At 36.6% G+C, this 18,226-nt stretch overlaps 1 protein-coding gene across 2 annotated transcripts in view; it reads left to right on the forward strand.

Moving 5' to 3' along the window:
- Positions 1-18,226, forward strand: part of DMD (dystrophin) — a 1,192,402-nt gene that overhangs the window by 973,921 nt on the left and 200,255 nt on the right. For both annotated transcript variants that reach the window (XM_074159135.1, XM_074159144.1), the window contains exons 56-57: positions 14,267-14,439; positions 18,050-18,206. In XM_074159135.1, the coding sequence (XP_074015236.1) occupies positions 14,267-14,439; positions 18,050-18,206 (330 nt within the window). The remainder of the gene's footprint in view (positions 1-14,266; positions 14,440-18,049; positions 18,207-18,226) is intronic.

Genomic DNA, 18,226 nt, shown 5'->3' on the forward strand with positions numbered 1-18,226 from the left:
TCTCTCGACCTGCTGGTCACATTCTTCCTGATGCACCCCAGGATGCCATTGGCCTTGTTGGCCACAAGGGCACATAGATGTTAATATATAATCATTATGGGATCTTTCTTTTTTTGCATCACTTCTATTAAGATAGGGGCTCTTTTCAAAGATATGAAACATATCATGTGTCTTTTTACTTTTGCACTTAGTCTTCTGGGATTATACAGATCTTTTTAATTCTCTGATGAAAGCAATAGTGATACTTGAAAGAGAATTATAGAAAATAAAAAGATATATTCTTTCCAGAGGGAACATGTAACTTCTAGTTCTGTTTATGTGAGCAAACTTTACTCTCTTGCACATAGATGGAAGTTCTCCCTCCATGAGCACTCTCATCAGTAACCCAGATTCATGTCATTATCTCCTCACCTTCTTCATTTCTTATAACTAACCCCTCATTCACTTTTTTTATATACACAAGTTTTTGGAATCAGCAAGCGTTAAAATTTGTAATTTTCTACTGTATGATATATTTCACTTAATTTCCTAAAAACATTAATTGCCATGGATGTTGTAGAAAAGACAAATATTTAGTAATGAGGTGGTTTCAAGGTGTTGTCAAAAATGTCTTTGTATCATGGAAGTCGTGAGCATTTTTACATGTCAATTGTTGCAGCAAAGGTGCAAAGAGGCCAGAAGACCTGCTGAGGACTGCACAGTGATGATGTTGATGTGTGAGAAGGCAGGGCAGCAATACCAGCTGAAGGAACTGTCCTCAGCACATCAGCTTTGATTCAGAAAAGTCCTGAGGGAAGTGCCACCAACCAAGTCTTGCTTTTTTGGGGTACTTGGTGTATCTCCTGGGGCTGGAGACAGCAATGTCCTTACAGTTCACAGCAGGAGGTGAACAGACTGTGCACCATCTAGGGAAGACAAATTGGAGATCAACAGGAAAGATGTGAAGGGCAATGAGAGACACTTCTGTAAGCGCACTGGCAGCAAAAGGAAGGCTAAGGAAAATATAGGCCCACTGCTCAGTGAGATGGGAGACCTGATGACCAAGGACATGCAAACATCTGAGGTACTCAGTGCTTTTCTCATCTCAGTTTTCACTGGCAAGGTGACTCTTTAAGGTCCCAGGCGTACTAACGTAGTCTGTGGGGTGAAGCATTACCCACTGTAGAAGATCAAGTTAGAGGTCATTAACCCATGCAGCAGTACAGACTGGGGCCAACTGGCTAGAAAACAGCTTTGCAGAAAGTCATATGAATGTCCTCATCAACAATAAGTTGAAGATGAGCCAGCAGCATGCCCTTGCAGGAAAAAATCCCACACCCCACCAGCTGCATACTGGCCCCTGTTAGCACGAATGTAGCCAGCAGGTCTGGACAAATGATACTTCCTCTCTTTTCAACTTCTGAGACTCTGCAACTGGAGTGCTGTGTCCAGTTTTGGGCTCCCCAGTACAAGAAAGACATGGACATACTAGACAGAGTCTAGTGCAGGGCCACCAAGGTGGTCAGGGGCTGGAGCACTTGATACACAAGGAGAAGCTCTTAGAGCTGTACTTGCTCAGCCTGAGGAGGAGATGGCTCAGGGGGGACCTTACTCATGTCTACAATTATCTGTTGGGAGACTAAAGAGACATCAGAGCCAGACTCTCCTTAGAGGTAGACAATCACAGGATGACAACCGGGCAAACTGGAACATGAGAATTTCTGTTGATACAAGGAATTATTTCCTTTTTTTACTGTGAGAATGGTCAAACACTGGAAAAGGGATCTGTTGTGGACTCTCCATTCTTGGAGATACTCAATCCTAAACTGGGCAAGGCCCTGAGCATCCTGCTGTCACTGGACATGCTTTGAGCAGGAGATTGCATCAGATGGCCTCTGGAGGTCCCTTCCTTCCCAAGTGATCCTATGATTCTAAATATCGGCTAATACTGTGTTTTGTAGCAGGCATGACTAGACAGAGGCATTTCTGGACTTGTATGGTATAATAGATTTTAATTTGGCACTTTATTTAATTGAACAGTTGAATCTGTGCACTCTCACCTTCTTCTAATCTTTATTGCACTCAACATGTATATGATATGTATTAAATTGTTATTTTTTGCAACAGAGTAGAAAGGTGCATTTTTTATTATCAATCCAAATGTTACGTGGTGGGATTCTTAATGGATGAGGTTTTTTGTTATGGGTTTGGTCAGTATATCTCTGTACTTTTAGGGCTCTGATAACCCCAACATAACAGCAACATTTGATTTTGATCATCTGTTTTCCATAATCACTTCATGAATATTTTTACTTTTAAACAGAGATACCTATCACATAGTACTCTCACAAACTGTTAAACCTACTCAACCTTTGATATTTGATTATGGTAACCAGTTTATATATTTTGGAAATCCACTTTACTCTGTACTGAAAATCCCATTTCTTTATGACTTTGCTGCATTTTTTTTCATTTGGAGAGTAGATTAATTCTGCTTTCAAAATGGAGAAAATTACAGAGTACCTAACTTTTAAAAAATAACCTTTTAGTCATCACATCCAAGGAGAATTTAATCCAAGCCAGGAGCTTTAATGAATCATCAAGACTGTAAGACTTGAGAATAAATAAGTAAAATAGAAGGTTAGAGAGGTCTTCTGACCACTTCCTAAATGGCTGATGATGTTCAACATAACTGGATGCTGTCCATGTCCAAAACCATATGTGCCTGTTTTTCATGCTGTGCAATACAATCTACAATTTTTTCTTCTCTATTTTTTTCTGTCTTTGGGGAAAAAAACAACCCCAAACATCTTAATAAATATGAGAGAAATGCTATTCATCTTCTGGCTTCACTACTATGAAAAATTTCAAAGTGTGTTGCCAAACCATTAACAGCAAGATAAAATGTATCAATCTAATTCTGTGGAGAGTGGATCATAAACCAAAATACAATTGGAAGAGAATCTTCATAAGGAAAGGGCTTATGATTGTAACAATTCCATAAAATCAGCCTTTTGAGGATAGCAGCCAGTAAGGTTCACGGAAAATGTTGAAGGGGCGTTTTGCGGAAAAGTGTAGAAACAGGTGAAGGAAACTATGAAGTTGCCTTTTGCAGAGTAGGAATAGTGGGTGTTAATCCCCAAGGAATGCAAAGAAAACTAGGTGTAGGAAGAACACATTTCTATTAAGTCCAAAGTAATCTTTTGGTAAAAATGATGCTCCTTCTTTCTCTGAGCTTGGCAGAGATAGATATGAGAACTAATAGGTGTGTATAAACAAAGTGTATTTTTTTCAGAATTAAATTGAATGTAGGGTTAGGTTTCTTTGTTTGGTTGGGTTTTGTTTGTTTTTTTTAATGTGCGTTAGCTGTATTCTGGTTGAATCCTAAGAGAATCTGGGAGGACCAGTTTCAAGATGGCAGAAGTCCTGCTGCCTTCCTCGATTGGGAGTTCCCATGTTTTAACTCGGCTTATACTGCTTCTCCTACGCACTGTCAGCAGCGTTCATACAAAAGAAACTACTGTCAGTATCTTTGGGTGTGTTATATGAATGTCGTTCAGAAACCCTTGGTATATACAGTTGCTGCAAAAGCTACTGTGAGAGTAAAATAAGTATAGCAAGCCAGGTTTCCATAATAATTGCTTTTTACATTTTATTTTTGTTTCATTAAAAGTATTACTTCCTTCTTAATTAGTAGTTAGCATTTATTTTGAATAATAAACTGATAGCCAGTTCCTTTTTGCTGCAATCTCATATGTTGGTTTTGACAGTGTCTCTTCCAAGATTGCCTGTGTACTGTGCAGTGTTCCTCAGCACCTGACTTTTTCAACTTCAGGTGGCTGGACTGTATGTTTGAGCAAAGTCTTTAGTTTCCTGAGATATTTGAGTCCTGTTTCTGAGTGTATTCATAAATTTTATGAGTGTGTAGTACACTGGGATAGTTTATGAACTGGTTTCTGAAAAAGTGTGTGAGCCCCATGTTTGTGTCACATTTAGTGTATTGTCAAGACTAATGAGAGCAACATATTAAAAAACTTCTGGATTTAAGAGCAACTTTGACGTGATTAGTATTGAAGTCAAGTACTTGCAGTGTCCTATGTCAACAATTTATGAAGTGTTTGATAAGTAATCTTGACTGAAGAGCTATAAAAACAATTCTAGGGTATAAACTTGGGCCTGGATGCCATACTTTGGAGAGTAGGAGAAGATGGCTTATTTGATCTCTACAGGAACTTAAGTAGAAGCATATGACTTTCTTACAGTATTTAAGATCTGCCTAATATATTGACTCACTGACAAGAGTCTACTCTGCCTTTTGAGAACATTCCTAAACCCTCAGCTCTTTTTTAAGTTTAAAGAGAAAGAGTCTGATTCTAGGAAGTAAGGGTTGTTTTTTTAATTCCATATATATATATGCTACATGATTTCTATTACTGTACACTCATCAGACCCTCCTCAGTTCCTCCTTTAGTACTAAGAATACTTTAATTTTAAAAGTATGTATTTCATTTCACTTTGCTTTTTGACTTTGGGTTGGATTTTTTGACACAGAAAATTTGAATAGATTAGTGTATCAGCTACTTTTACCTTTATTTCTGTAGTGGTATCTACATTGGTCTGTCTGCCTGTGGTTTTTCTTTTTTTAGTGTTAGAAGTCTCTATTTTGGGCAAAATTCAGGTAGACTTTCAGTTTTCCTCCAACAAATTATAAACAGGCCTCGAAAAAGCATAAATAATGGTTCCAGGTGGCTGTGTCAACGTGCAGATCTTGGAGCTGATTGTTCCTGTCTAGATGAAAACACTTACATGACTTCAACAATACAGCCTCTAAATTAAAGTAATTTAATTTTTATTATAATCATGGAATTAATTCTCTTTTACCAGAATTGAAGGGACGATAGAGGGAATGAGTGTAATTTTTTTTCAATTGGTGAATTTGAGAAAGTCAGTGATTCAAATTAATTGATTTTTTTAATGAAAAAACTGAAAAACACAAACAGAACTTGATTCTCTCCCCAGAACAGTGTTTGTCTTAAAAAAAAAATTAAAAAGGCTAAGATTAAAAAACAAGTTTTCTACATGTCAGAATTTGCTGGTGATCTCATTATTTTTTCAGTGATATTTATTATTTTAACCTGAAAACTGTGTTTACTGTGGGGGTGCATGTATCTTGCTAGGAAATCCAAGGAAATACCAAATAATTATTTTCAGGATGTAAATCTTATGTAGACCCCTCGATACAGGAATCCTGTTCAACTTTGCTTTTGATTTTTGGTTGCAACAAAACATCATTAGACTTTGCCACAGAGACAAAAGTCAATATGATAGTTATAGTTGCTGTTTTGAAGGATTTTGTTAAAAATGTATTCCTTTTCAAGACTGTGAACTTTTACCAATTATTTGCTTATTTTGAGGCAGTCAAAATGCATTATCTGAAGTAACTCGTAGCAGAACATACTTCTGGGTGTTGCTACCTCTGTTGTTTAGGTTGTTCTGGAAGAACTGATGGTGATGGAAACTCTTTGAGCTGAAAACTGATAAGGATGAAACTTTTCCTTTTACATTGAATTCCTCACAAATGCAGTTCTCCAATGCAATAGCATACTGAATGTTTAAACACCAGCGCCATAATCCCACAGATGGTAGCTTTGGCCCATTGGCTTCTCACCAGGTATCTGAATGTGTGGTATCCCTCATACTAAGCAGGGTTGCAGTTAGAACATCATCAGGAGGGTAAAATTAACTTGCCTCATGGCATTCTAAAGCCAGCTAGCGTTCATTGTTAATGGGTGAACTGACCAACACTTGGTGAATTCTGTTTCGTGGTGACAGGAAAAGCTGACATCGAAGGGTTGAAGTAATTTTGCTAATACTTGACTGCTGCAGGGTGGTTTTCTTTGCGGTAACTTTTCTGACACCTCATGTTTAAAATCTAGAAAGTCAGAAGATCTTGAGGCCACTGAAAATCAAGTTTAAGTGTACTTTTCCCTTTATGCTGCCCAAGTTTCTCTTTTCCCTGGGCTTGCCTCAGGACACCTCAGGTAGGGAGGATTTGACGCAAGTATGTGCAGGAGCACTACAGCTTTTTCAACATTCTCTCCTGCATAGAGCCCACTGGGCCCTCCTTAACCTGCCCTTGATTAAGAACAGTTAGCTGTGGTGGATATTGCACTTTAGTAAAGAGAGACACCTGAAGCAGTATAAATTCCTAATTGAAATCTCATCATCTTTAGAACAATCTAAAATGAGCCTTAAAACCATTACAGTTTTTGTTCTGCTTGAACCAGTTTTAATAATGTGTAATATATGAGACCTCCAGTTTCTGCTTTATATTCTGCATTGTTCTCTTCAGAGCTTTAATAAGATTTTATGTTGTTTTAATTAATTGAACAGCATGTTATGAAACTGATGTACCAATTATTTTTCCCAAGACATCAAAGATGTTACCAACAAAAACGTGAAATGTCAGAACTTATTTTTAAAAGAAACAAGATTGCAAAAGTTATTTGTGACAGAAGGAATCAGGATAATGTATAGAACCAAAATAGTTTCTTTTAATTATAAAATGCTCTTTTTATTTAAAAGGGTTTAGAAGAGGATTGCATAAGTTTGTGTATTTGAGAAAGGGTGAAAGTATATCTGAATTCCTTAGGTGTTAAAAAATGAGATGTTACATGTTGATGCATTGAAACCTTAGATCCTTTTATGTGAAGCAAATATATGGTCTTGTATGTACAAATAATTTTTCTTCTGGGAGTGATCATTTATAATTAACAAATCTCATGTATATTTCACTATGGGTTGGTGACAGAAAAAAAACTTTATCCTTTCTTCTTTCATAAGTTTTTTTTCTCCAGGCTTTGAGACAGTTGTGCAGTTCAACCTTTCTGGCTGCTTGTTTTAAGAGAAAATCTGTATTAATCTGAAGTACTGGGAAGTCAATGGAACTAATAAAGGTAGATGCTCTCAAGTTATCCAGCAAGACTTTCAAAACTTGCCTGAGTAACTGAGTGGAAGTAAATGTTCCTGCAGAGGATGGTGCTGCCCTTTTGCTGCTACTGTTTGGCAAATAGGAAGAGGGCAAAATTAGACATGCTGAAAGCAGCAGCATAATTATTTTGCTGCAGAAAGATTGCCAAAAGATTGACAGGGTGAATGTGCTGACAGAATGTGCAGGTGTAATGGGATTAGATGTTCATTGAAGTATGTGGGTCAGGACCTGCATATTTGTTGGGAGCAGACTACCAACTACCAACTATGTTAGTTTCTAATAGGCCTAATGGTTTTACATTCAGAAAATTGTGTGTATGACTACATGCACATTTATGCTATTTTCCTCCTACTCACCCAACTCTCAAATATGGAGTTTTCAAAGGTAGATATATAAGCCCAGTCTTAGACATACCAGTAGAGGTGGCTAATTTTCTGACATACAGAACATTCGCAACTCCCACTTTAAAGCTTATACTTTGTTTTGTTGCATTTGCTTACATGAAAGGTAGTACTGTCTATGGTAGTAAAATAAATATTACCATACAATAAAAGTTCTTCTTTGCTGTGGCTACTAGGAATTTTTCTGCCTTAGTGTAAGCTCAGACTAACATGATATTTCTTTCTAATTAGGATTTCCATCCCAGATACAGCTACAAGACAAATAGACAAACAGTAAAAATAACAATTAAAGTTACTATTACCAGATTAGTTTATACCTCTCTAATCTAATGGCCAGGATTTGGCTGGATCAAATCCTAGGTGAAACTACCTCTATAAATATAGAAAACTTTGTACGTTTAAACATTGATTTCTTTATTTTATCTATTTATTTGTATTTTCATTACATGTAAATTAAAGTAGTCATTCAGGATTTTTCTCAGTCTTCAAGAAAAACAGCAAGAAATCCATAAATTCCTCCAAAACACATGGAATTATGTAATAATTTATACTTCATTATAATTGAATAAAAATTAATTGCTAGAAGTCTAATAAAAAATGTTTGATTATTTCCCTATGAACAAGGGAGAAATAGAAGGCCTTGTGCTATGTCTGAAAAGCCAGTCCTGTCAATGAGGATCTGCACAGTAAAGACTTGAGCATGTGTTCAAATGATTGGGTTGGTGCTCTTAAGAGTTACTATGCCATAGTTGAGGCAGCTCACTGTTAATGAAATGAAGCCCATACCATATTTTCACAGTTGCTGTCTGTCAGCAAGGCTACATCCTTAAATGTACCATTTAATCTCTTGCAATCTGAAAATAACCTAAATTCAAGATTGTTTTGCCTGTTTATAAAGATAATCTTTTTCTGAAGACAAGGTTCAATTTGCTAAATAAAACTTTCGTGTCTACTTTTAGATGTAAGAAGCTTTTAAATGTGAATTTTGGTCCCTTCTTAATTCTAGGACTTGTAGAATGTAAACCATAGCAGCAACAGATGCAATTTACACAGTTTGTGTTCTGCAGAGCAAAGTTATACTTCTAACTTCCACTGATCAACATTTGATTCTCTCTTAGAGAGCTAACTCTTATCCTTTGTTATCTTGAAAACTGTGTTGGGAACCTAGAAATGCCTTAATGATATTCATAAGCTTATCTTCCCAATAGAAAAGACCTTTTTATCTTTCTTTTTAATCAAGTCATTAGCATGAAACTCAGAGATGTAATCATACCAGACTGGAATTGGGGTCATGCCATAGGCTAGCTGAATAGGAGGCTTCATGGCATGATGTATAGCCATTTCACAACAATGCTTTTAACTCAATAAGTTTGCCCTTTAATTACATTTTAAATCTCATTTGAGAAGTTTTTATCATTATGTAAATTGCTCAGTAAATGCTCTCATTCTTAGACCCAATAAACGTTCTGCTTATGGACTGGGAGAACAAATTATTTAAAATCTTGATGGAGAGACTGAGAGGTTCTTTCCCACTTTGTTCATTGTGACAGAGCTTGGTTGTGTTAGCTAGGGTGGTCTATATGATAACAAAAAGTTATAATCATCACTGTTAGATTCCCACTAAGTCCCAATAGGTCCCAAAACCTTATCTCAATTAGTTGTATTTTGATCTGAAAAAAAAAAAAAAAAAAAAAAAAGAAAAAAAACCCCAACCCACAAATCTCAACAACCAGTAGAACTATGACATTTAAAAGAGGGAGCTCTAGTTGGATCAGTAGTGTCTTGCAAAGCAGTGTTTGTTCCATCATTAATCTAAATCACAGTATTTTCAATCCAGAACAAGTGATTTATTTCATGGGGGTTTTTTTGGTTGTTTTTTTTTTTTTTTTAAATACATTTCTTTATGTTCAAATACTTTGAAGATAATGACTAGTTCACACGGACAGACTATCAAAAAGTAGTGCAAGCTGGCCTTCTATTGCCAGAAACAAAAGAAATAGATCAAGAGCATCTTGCACTGAGTCCACCACTCGTGTGCTTAAAATTCATTTGACTTGCTGTGCTGCAGCCATTAATTCAACATCTCCAGAACTGTATCACCAACAAAACCATTCCTCTATCTAGCAGACAGAGAATAAACCTTGATCCTGTAAGAGGTGCCTTGTGCATAGGTCTTTGTGCCTCCAAAGACTGCTAGAGTCTGCAGGAGTATTTTAAAAAAAGTCTCAAACTCTCTGAACAAGTCTCAAACTCTCTGAACCTTCACACAGAGTTTAATGCTTTAGGCAGAATCAGAGATTTGCAGGAGTTTAGATGTAATTAAATAAAAGCAAGTAGGATGTTTAATTTGAAGGAGGATCATATCATTCATACTTTCTGTACAGTATACTAACTTAATCTATTTAAAAGTTCAACTAACTATACAGAGAGAGATTATAGAGGTGTATCTTTGTTTTCAGTAATTTTATGATAGCTTTTCTAGCTATTTCAGTATTAGTATTATAGAAGCAGTTCTGTAAAGTATAGTACTTCTGAGCTATGTACAACCACACAGGTATTACTTGCAAATGCTTTGGCTACATGTATGTAATTACACAGACTGACTTTTTTTTTGCTTACTGTCAGTAAAGATAATTTTTTTCCTTTAAGTTGATTTCATTTAATTAGATGGTGCTGTCCTTAGTTTTGTCAGCCCTCATACCTCAATTATTGACAATTATTTTGTTAGTAACTTTGTACAGTACCTAGAGAACGTAAAATGCTTCATTGGAAATTAAAAGCACAATTCCAAGGATAGAACTGAGTTTGTAGAGGAGGATTTAAGTGCTTTAATTTCTTTAAATTATTACATAATTAACTTTTGTTTCTACCTTGTATAAAAGATAAATGTTTTGTCAGTTGTGCTGCATTAATTTCCATGTCTTAATCTGACTCATGTATAGTCTAACTAGTGTAACTAATTCATTCTTTCTAGGGCTTCATTTTACTTCCAGCCTACCAGTTTCTCTCTGACATATTGCCAAAATCATAGCAGATTTTGCAATGTGTCATGTCCTTTATATGTCATGCCTATGTATTAAATATGGGAAATGACACTGATTAATTATTTCTGATAAAGTATCTCAAACTGTATTGAATTTTTACAATTCTGCTGTGTGGAGTCTGACAGGACTTTGAATACACTAGGTTTCACAGCAGTGGCTCTGCTGAATTTTCATAGAATCATAGAACGGTTTGGGTTGGAAGGGAACTTAAAGATCATCTAGCTCCAAATGTGGAACCACAGGTAAATTTCCCTTACCCACCAAGAGGATTAGGGCAGTGAGGATGTGTGCTCCTATTGAGAATGCCAGCAGTAGTTCCAAGGCAGAGAACTGAGTTTGGGAAAGGAGAAATACATCCGTCTCCTAGCTTTATGGCTGTATTGGGTGTGTTGTCTTACAGCCTTAGTGTAATTCTCCCCTAAAGCATTCATAGAGGTTTTAATGGCTCAGGACAAAAGCAAAACAGCCAGCGCAAATTTCCTCAACCCTGTTTTGCCGAGGAAGATTGTTTTTCTCAAGACAAGTTTATTTCATCTCTTTATCATTCTTAGTTCTGTGACTTAAATCTAGACCTATTCTATATAGTATGACTTATTCTACATAGTATAATAATGTAAATACACATTTTTAAATGTGTAGAAGCCTATAATAGCTATTCAGCAAGGTTTTTGTGCACAAATATCATGGTACCTTTATCATCTAATAATATATTTCATCTTAATAAAGGAGGATTTCACTCTGATGCTCTTAGGCAAATCTACCCTAGATGGGGTTGCAGTTCTTTCTGAGCAGTTCAGCTCACTCTAAGCAGTAACTTGTGATAAAAAAGATGTGGGTTTGAAAATTAATTTGGGCTAATAACCAATACTCATTAATGAGTTACTGTAGCCAAAGTATTCTTTCATTATTTGTTTTTCATTTTGCTACCTGCTCTTTTTAAGGGAATCTATTTTCACAGTCTCAGTAATAACCACTACAGCAAAAATGCAGTATACAGAGACAATTTAAGTCCAACTGTAACTCAGTAGAATTATACCAGGATTGATTTTTCATCCTCTGCAGTTCCTCTATGTGTTTGAACACATTGGAAAAAAATGAAAATGTAGTAAATAGTCTATATTTAATCTATATTCTATGCTTCTTGGTATGATGAGTAATGACAGCATACTTTTGCAAATATCTTAGCAGTTTATGAGATTAAATAGATCTTCCTGCTTTATTCTTGTCAAGAAAAATAATCTAGTTTATATTGATCTTTCATTTATATTTTTGAAACATGGAAATTACTTATTTCAACAAAAAGTCACAAAGGACGGATCTGAAATGCACCGACCAAAATGGAGTAAAAACCTTCGTTGTTGTCTTGCTGCTTTGTCAGTGTAGGTTTCCTGCATAGCTGGAATAAACTACTTCTAGGAGCATTAGAACATGTGCCATTTACTTAGGTAATTTGAAGTAAGGAAAACCACATCTTGAATCCTAAGCTTTTGATTTTGTTGCCCATTTAACTAACTGTCCAGATTTATTGTGATACTATATAGTATTCTGAAATAAAAAGGATATGGCTTGATTTTATTTTCAGAAATACAAATGTGTCAAGATAAAAGCACGGAATGTGCAGACTACAAGAGACTTTTTCTAAAACCAAGAAAAATGTACAAGTGCATTTTTTTTTTAATTTTGTGTTATAAAATGCTCTGAGAGTATGTGTGGTAGAACACCAAGAGGGCGTAGATTTGACAACTTCCTACTGTAAACAGTTATTCAATGTACATGTTTCATGGCACGTGTTCTTGCTGAGGAAAAGGCAGCTGTTTCCATCACCACCCTAAAAACTAAGCCTTCTGTGCAACAGGTAATGCGTATGATAATTCTTTCATTCAACAATAGATTTATCAGGCTTTAAATCTGGAGGGCCTTAGAAATATACAGACATTAAAAGTGAACTTTTTTACTGTGAAATTTATCCTTTCTTACATACTGTTTTGGCTCTTTACATCAGGTTTGTGATACCTAACCTAGCTTGAATAAAACAAAATGCATAAATGAAGTTAAAAGAACTTGGTAATAGAATATTCTTCAGTCAAGCAAACAAAAATAAAATATCACAGCTGGAAGCTGAAGATAGCAAGATTCAGACTTGAAATAAAGTATAAATTTTCAAGTAAGATCTTCATACCCTGAGGTTTATACATAGTTATGTGCCTTAATAGTGGCATTTTTTAACATCTGATTTTTCTATTTAACATCAATAAATAAATAACAGTATTTATAATAGAGTTGCATTCTGCAGAATTACCTCCAATGTATTCCAAACTATGCCTAACTACTTTAATGCTAGGATGACCATAGATAAAGTAAAATAGTTGGATAAGAACTCCTATACTGTACCAAAGACCTTCCTAGCCCTCCTTGAAATTGCTCCAAATACAGTTCTAGTTGTTACCATGCAAGAAATAGGTATCCAGCAAAGGACGGCAAATGACATTTGGAACAGCACTAGGCGAACAAGGACAATGTGCTCATGATTCAGTGCAGCTAACATTGCACTTAAAATATCAAATAAAACCAATTCAATTAGGAACACACCAAGTGGGCAAGTTGTGTGCTCCCCTCCTTCAAAGTCATTCTTCTAAAGAAAATTACAACACGTTTCCACTGGGGGCTATCTGTGATGCTCAGTTAACACTGGGTCTTGCTCTCAAATGCCATAAATCATTTCCCTTCTCACACTTCTTCCCCAGCACTCCCATTTCATGTGGCAAGAAGCCACCACCAGAAATCTTAGTGCCCAAGCATCCCAGGAAAAAAATGCTGAGTTTTATTCACTAGGTCATTTTCTTTGTTTCTTTGTGTGCTTCTTTGTTTGAAAGTAAAAGTACTTTTGTGCATGTGTGGCTACATATAGAGCACATGTGTGCTCATGTATGTATGTTTTTAAATTATTTTTATTTTTATTTTATTTTTGTTATGTTTAAAGAGCTTGATTCAACCACTGTTCACTGCGAATGAATCTCTGACTTTGAGAAGCTGCAGCATGCAAACATCTTGGAGAAGGGCAGCCAGCATACAAAGGCTGCATTGAGTGTGTGGGCAGGCAGGAATGCTGGTACCAGGCAGCTCTCTAAAGAATGTTCTTTTGGCAGAAACAGCCATACTAAAAATGAGGGGGGAAAATGAATTCAAAATGTAGAACTGGCCTGCAGTTACGAAGTGATAAGAAAAGTTGGCTGTTCAACAAGAGCTGCCAGTTGCATATTCTAAGTCCTTGCTATTCTCAGGCCCTCCTACAGCCATGGCCCTGACCACTGTTTTGATATAGCACAAAGTGGCTGTTTATTGCTATTGACTGCTGAGGCCTGTGCTCCGAAATGCGTTCTGTCAACAGAATGTAAGTGAACTTGGCATTTTAAAGCTTGGCTGCTGCAGACGCGTAGATTTCTTGGAATTGCCATGCAGGAGGACCGGTGTTGCAGTCCCCAGCTCAAACTGAAAATGTTGCACAGGAAGACGTATCATGTGAAGGTCAGATTTACCTGAGATCCTGAGGGTTTGTGGGTTTTTTTCTCCTTTGTCAGCACAGTAAATATATGTTGCCATTGCTTTGTTGCTCGTCAGAGGCTAGACTTTTAACTATCTAAATGTTTTTTCGGTATGCTCTGTATGGACAAAAAGTCATCATTCAATGCAAATGGCCTTCATGTGAAAGGGAAATAGGGCTGTGTATACAGTACATGATATTGCCGTAAAAGCAGTAATCAATATCTGTGCTAGCTCTGAGGATCTTTCCACTCTTTTAAGAAGTGATAGTTGTAAGGAGTCACACATACTGTTTTCTACTGCTTCCGTAGGAGCTACAGGCGGAAATTGATGCTCATACTGACATCTTCCACAACCTGGATGAAAACGGGCAGAAAATCCTGAGGTCCCTGGAAGGCTCTGAGGATGCCGCCCTATTGCAGAGACGTCTGGACAACATGAACTTCAGATGGAGTGAGCTTAGGAAGAAATCTCTGAACATTAGGTAGGATCTGAATGTAAGCAAAAGCCTACAGTTGGTGTGTAAGGTGCACTGCTCTGTTTTGCCAGTGAAAGTGTTTAGTTTTGTTACTGATAGCACTGTTTCTGTAAATTTTTGAAATTATTTGGGCTATTTTGAATGTTGGCTTAACTTCGTGAGAATGATTAGGTTTTTTGGTGTGAAAATGATAGTAGGGGATTAGGATTTGAGGCATATGATGAGGTTTTGTAATTACAGAAGGAGAGATTATCATGTTTAAACGTAACTACCCCATCTGAAAGTAAGCTTTTTCAAGAGCTGGGTGTGACTTATCAATGAGTCATGAAAGAAAGTGATTAAAAAACCTGTATTTATGATAAGCTTTATTTCTAAGGCTGCTATTTCCAGTTTAAAACTAAGAATAGCCTTGCAAATGAGAAGACACATTATTTAAGATCTGTTGTCTGGAGAGTGGACAGAATTACCAAATGAAATCCAAGGGTAAAAGGAAATCCACAGTACTGTCAAGAGAGGAAAAACTTCTCCTTGCAAGGAAAACTATAATAAACGGTAATGTTACAAATGATGAAGCGGAGGTACAGGCTGCAATGAGCTGAAGATTGCTTTTCAAAAGAAATTATCCAGGAAGCTTCCCTTCAGAAATATGATTTTTGCAATAGGAACACAGCTCTGTTGCATTCAGTCTTGGGCATTTCTTAATTTGCTTGCTTGCTGTGTGTTGGTGGTAGTTCAGAGGGCAGCAAAAGGCAGAAAGGCATTATTTTTCAAAGTAATGTATGAAATACTAGGTTTTTTCAGCTCAGGCCCTGAGGGAGGTCAATCTGTGTAATGACAAAAGCCATCTTCATAACATCGATCATTAAAAATAAATTAAGGATGTGAGGTTGAAAAGATATTAGTAGCTTAAAGAGAGAGACAAATTCCTCTTTTTTTTTTTTTTTTTTATTTTTTTGAGGAGCAAAAGAAGAGGGATATAACCCTTCAAGATCTCTCTGAGATTTTTTTTCTTCTTTTACCCATGAACTTGCCCAAATGCAGTGGTGTTTGAGATAAGAAAAATAGTCACTTTGCCAAATATCAGTAATTAAATATATGGGGCTTTCTGTCTTTGAGTCTTCGCAGTTCAATGTATTGCTGCCATTAATCAAGTCAGAAATAGTAGCCCTAGTTGTAACACTGTGACTTCCTGCATTAAACATTCAAAGCAACAGACCTTCTCTCTAAAATATTTGCTTTCAATAAAAGGCTCAAGGTGTTCAATAACTTATTGATTAGGATAAGAAACAATTCTTAACTTCTAAGACATTCAATTTAAATGTTGCTAGCCACCAGCCTGAATGAACAGGCTACTCTCAGTCTCTCTGCTTGGAGCTATTTCTTTCCATCACACGCTATGGAATGGATTTCACCATAACTAGCAACGCTTACGCAAAAGAGGTGTAAGAGCAGAAATATGAAGTGTCCCCCAGGCAGAAGTTCCACAAGTCTCCTTATTTAGCATAAGTTTTAGACTGCTGAAACAGAAGACCCATGCTGTCGCTTGGCTTAGGTGGGCATTCTTTTCTAAAACCATTAGATAAAACAAATGGTAGATATCAAGAGAAGCCAAGTTCACTTACTTTTTTACTTTTCATTCATTCTGATAAGTCAGTACAGTTTATCCTAATAAACTCTTTCTTATAAAGAACTAATTTTGAAAAACTTTTTTCCTATTATCTATTTTGTCTGCATGTGCTTGAACACAGTTAAAGTATATGAGTGTGTGCACATAATGTACATACGTAAACATATATTCCCAAAGCTGAAAGAAAGGTAGAGCAGGATGGGTTCAGGGAAACCTATTCACCAAACTGGGGAAGGTCAGAGCACAGCAGCAGTAACAAAACCGCTTTGGGTCACTCTTTTGTGCACTTATTCCATATAAAGCCAGATCTGGGGTAGCAGGGAACAAATGACGACCCTAAGTATTTGCTTCCAGTTGCTGCCTTGGCTGGGAGAGGTGGAAGCTTGATGAGATGAACATGGGAGACAGGAGTTAACCTGACTCAGAAACTTGGCTCCTTGACTGCATCCCCTCCAAAAAAACCCTATCATCCTTGCTCTAGCTGTTGCCTTCTGCAACTCCCCATACAATATCCCTGCTCCTCTCCCCCCTCACTGCTTTCAAAGGTGTGCTGGGGCTTCCTCAGCCCTCACCGCCTGCAGGGCTGGCCTCATCCAGCAGCCCATGCTGGGAGGCAGTTTTGCCCCAGCCCACAGCTGCCCTGTGAGAGCAGAGATCAAAAGACAGCATACGTATCCCTCCCACATAGCCTTTAAGTTTGAAAAAGGAGCAATTTTTCCATCAGCTCACATACCAGAGCAGCTGAGCTTTCTGTCAGCCTATGGCTAATCTGTCTCTTGCCTTTCTCTTTCCTGGCCACTCCAATTACCAGGTGTAAGAGGTTGGAAAGAAGACGGGATCCATAGAGCATTTCAAAGAAATACAACTGTCCTTACCTCCAGCAATTTCTCATTTACATATCCAAACCAAGTAATAAGGTCTGCAAAATACTGAGTCCATATTTATCACATTTTTTTAAGGACCATTCCATATGAGGGATAGGAGTAGAATTTTCACTGTCAAAAAATCTGTGATTTTTTGTGCAATCACTGAAGAAGAAAAATGTTTTATGAATAAAGCTGGAAGTTAAACAGAAAATATATAAAATAAAAGAAAACCTGTCTTTATTTTCCAGTGCATTTTATCACATCACTATTACGTAATACTGCTTTTGATTTTAATTACTAAGAGGAATTCTTATGTTACCTGGAAGAGAATTAGGAATTTAATTCCAACCAGCAATTAAAAAATAACATATTTATAAGTCTAGAGACACAAACTTTTAGTGTGCTTTGTCTATGGTATAAACAAATTTGAAGATTTGGTGAGTCCAGTGGTGTTTCAGTCACATATTTTCCCTCCACAGAAAAACAGTTGCTGAAAATTAGTAGCTCAATACTTGGTGCCAGTATTAAAAACACATCTACATACACACATATACAGAGGAAATATTTAGAAAATATTCTTATGGTGGAGACCTTGTTTGCATGAAGTAGTATTCCGTCTTTTAATTTTTCCAGTGTTTCAACTAATTTCATTCACACCTGTTCAAATGACACAGACATTTGGGTGGTGTAAGGGGATTCAATTGGCTTTAACAATTTCCTCATTTTTGGGAAGGGATGTCGTTGGTTCTCTTAAATGTGAGCAAACACATGAATCTTGTGTGAATTTGAATGGTTTGTGTAGTGGTTTACAGGAATGCTTGCTCTTCTCTGAGTTGAAAACTTCTCTATACATTTTAGTTAATTAGTCTCCTAGTAATCCAGAGGAAAACAAAACAACAACAACAACAAAAAACCAGATGGGAAAAGAACTGATGTTTCAGGCCAGGACTGTGAAACTAAATTTAAATCAGTGTTGCCAGAATCTAATTCAAAGTTACTGAAGCTATTTGAAAATCATTAAGTTAATGAAACACTAGGATCTTTCTCAGTAAATAAGTTTGTACAATTTGGTTTTTATTTTCACTGTGTCTGAATATATCTGATGTTTAACACATGCTTTCAGATCCCATTTGGAAGCCAGTACAGACCAGTGGAAGCGTTTGCATCTCTCTCTTCAGGAACTTTTGGCATGGCTGCAGTTGAAGGAGGATGAATTAAAACAGCAAGCACCCATTGGTGGAGATCTTCCCTCTGTGCAGAAACAGAATGATATTCATAGGGTATGATTTTTTAAAATGAT

This window comes from Numenius arquata, chromosome 1, assembly GCF_964106895.1.
Source record: "Numenius arquata chromosome 1, bNumArq3.hap1.1, whole genome shotgun sequence".
NCBI classification, from domain to species: domain Eukaryota; kingdom Metazoa; phylum Chordata; class Aves; order Charadriiformes; family Scolopacidae; genus Numenius; species Numenius arquata.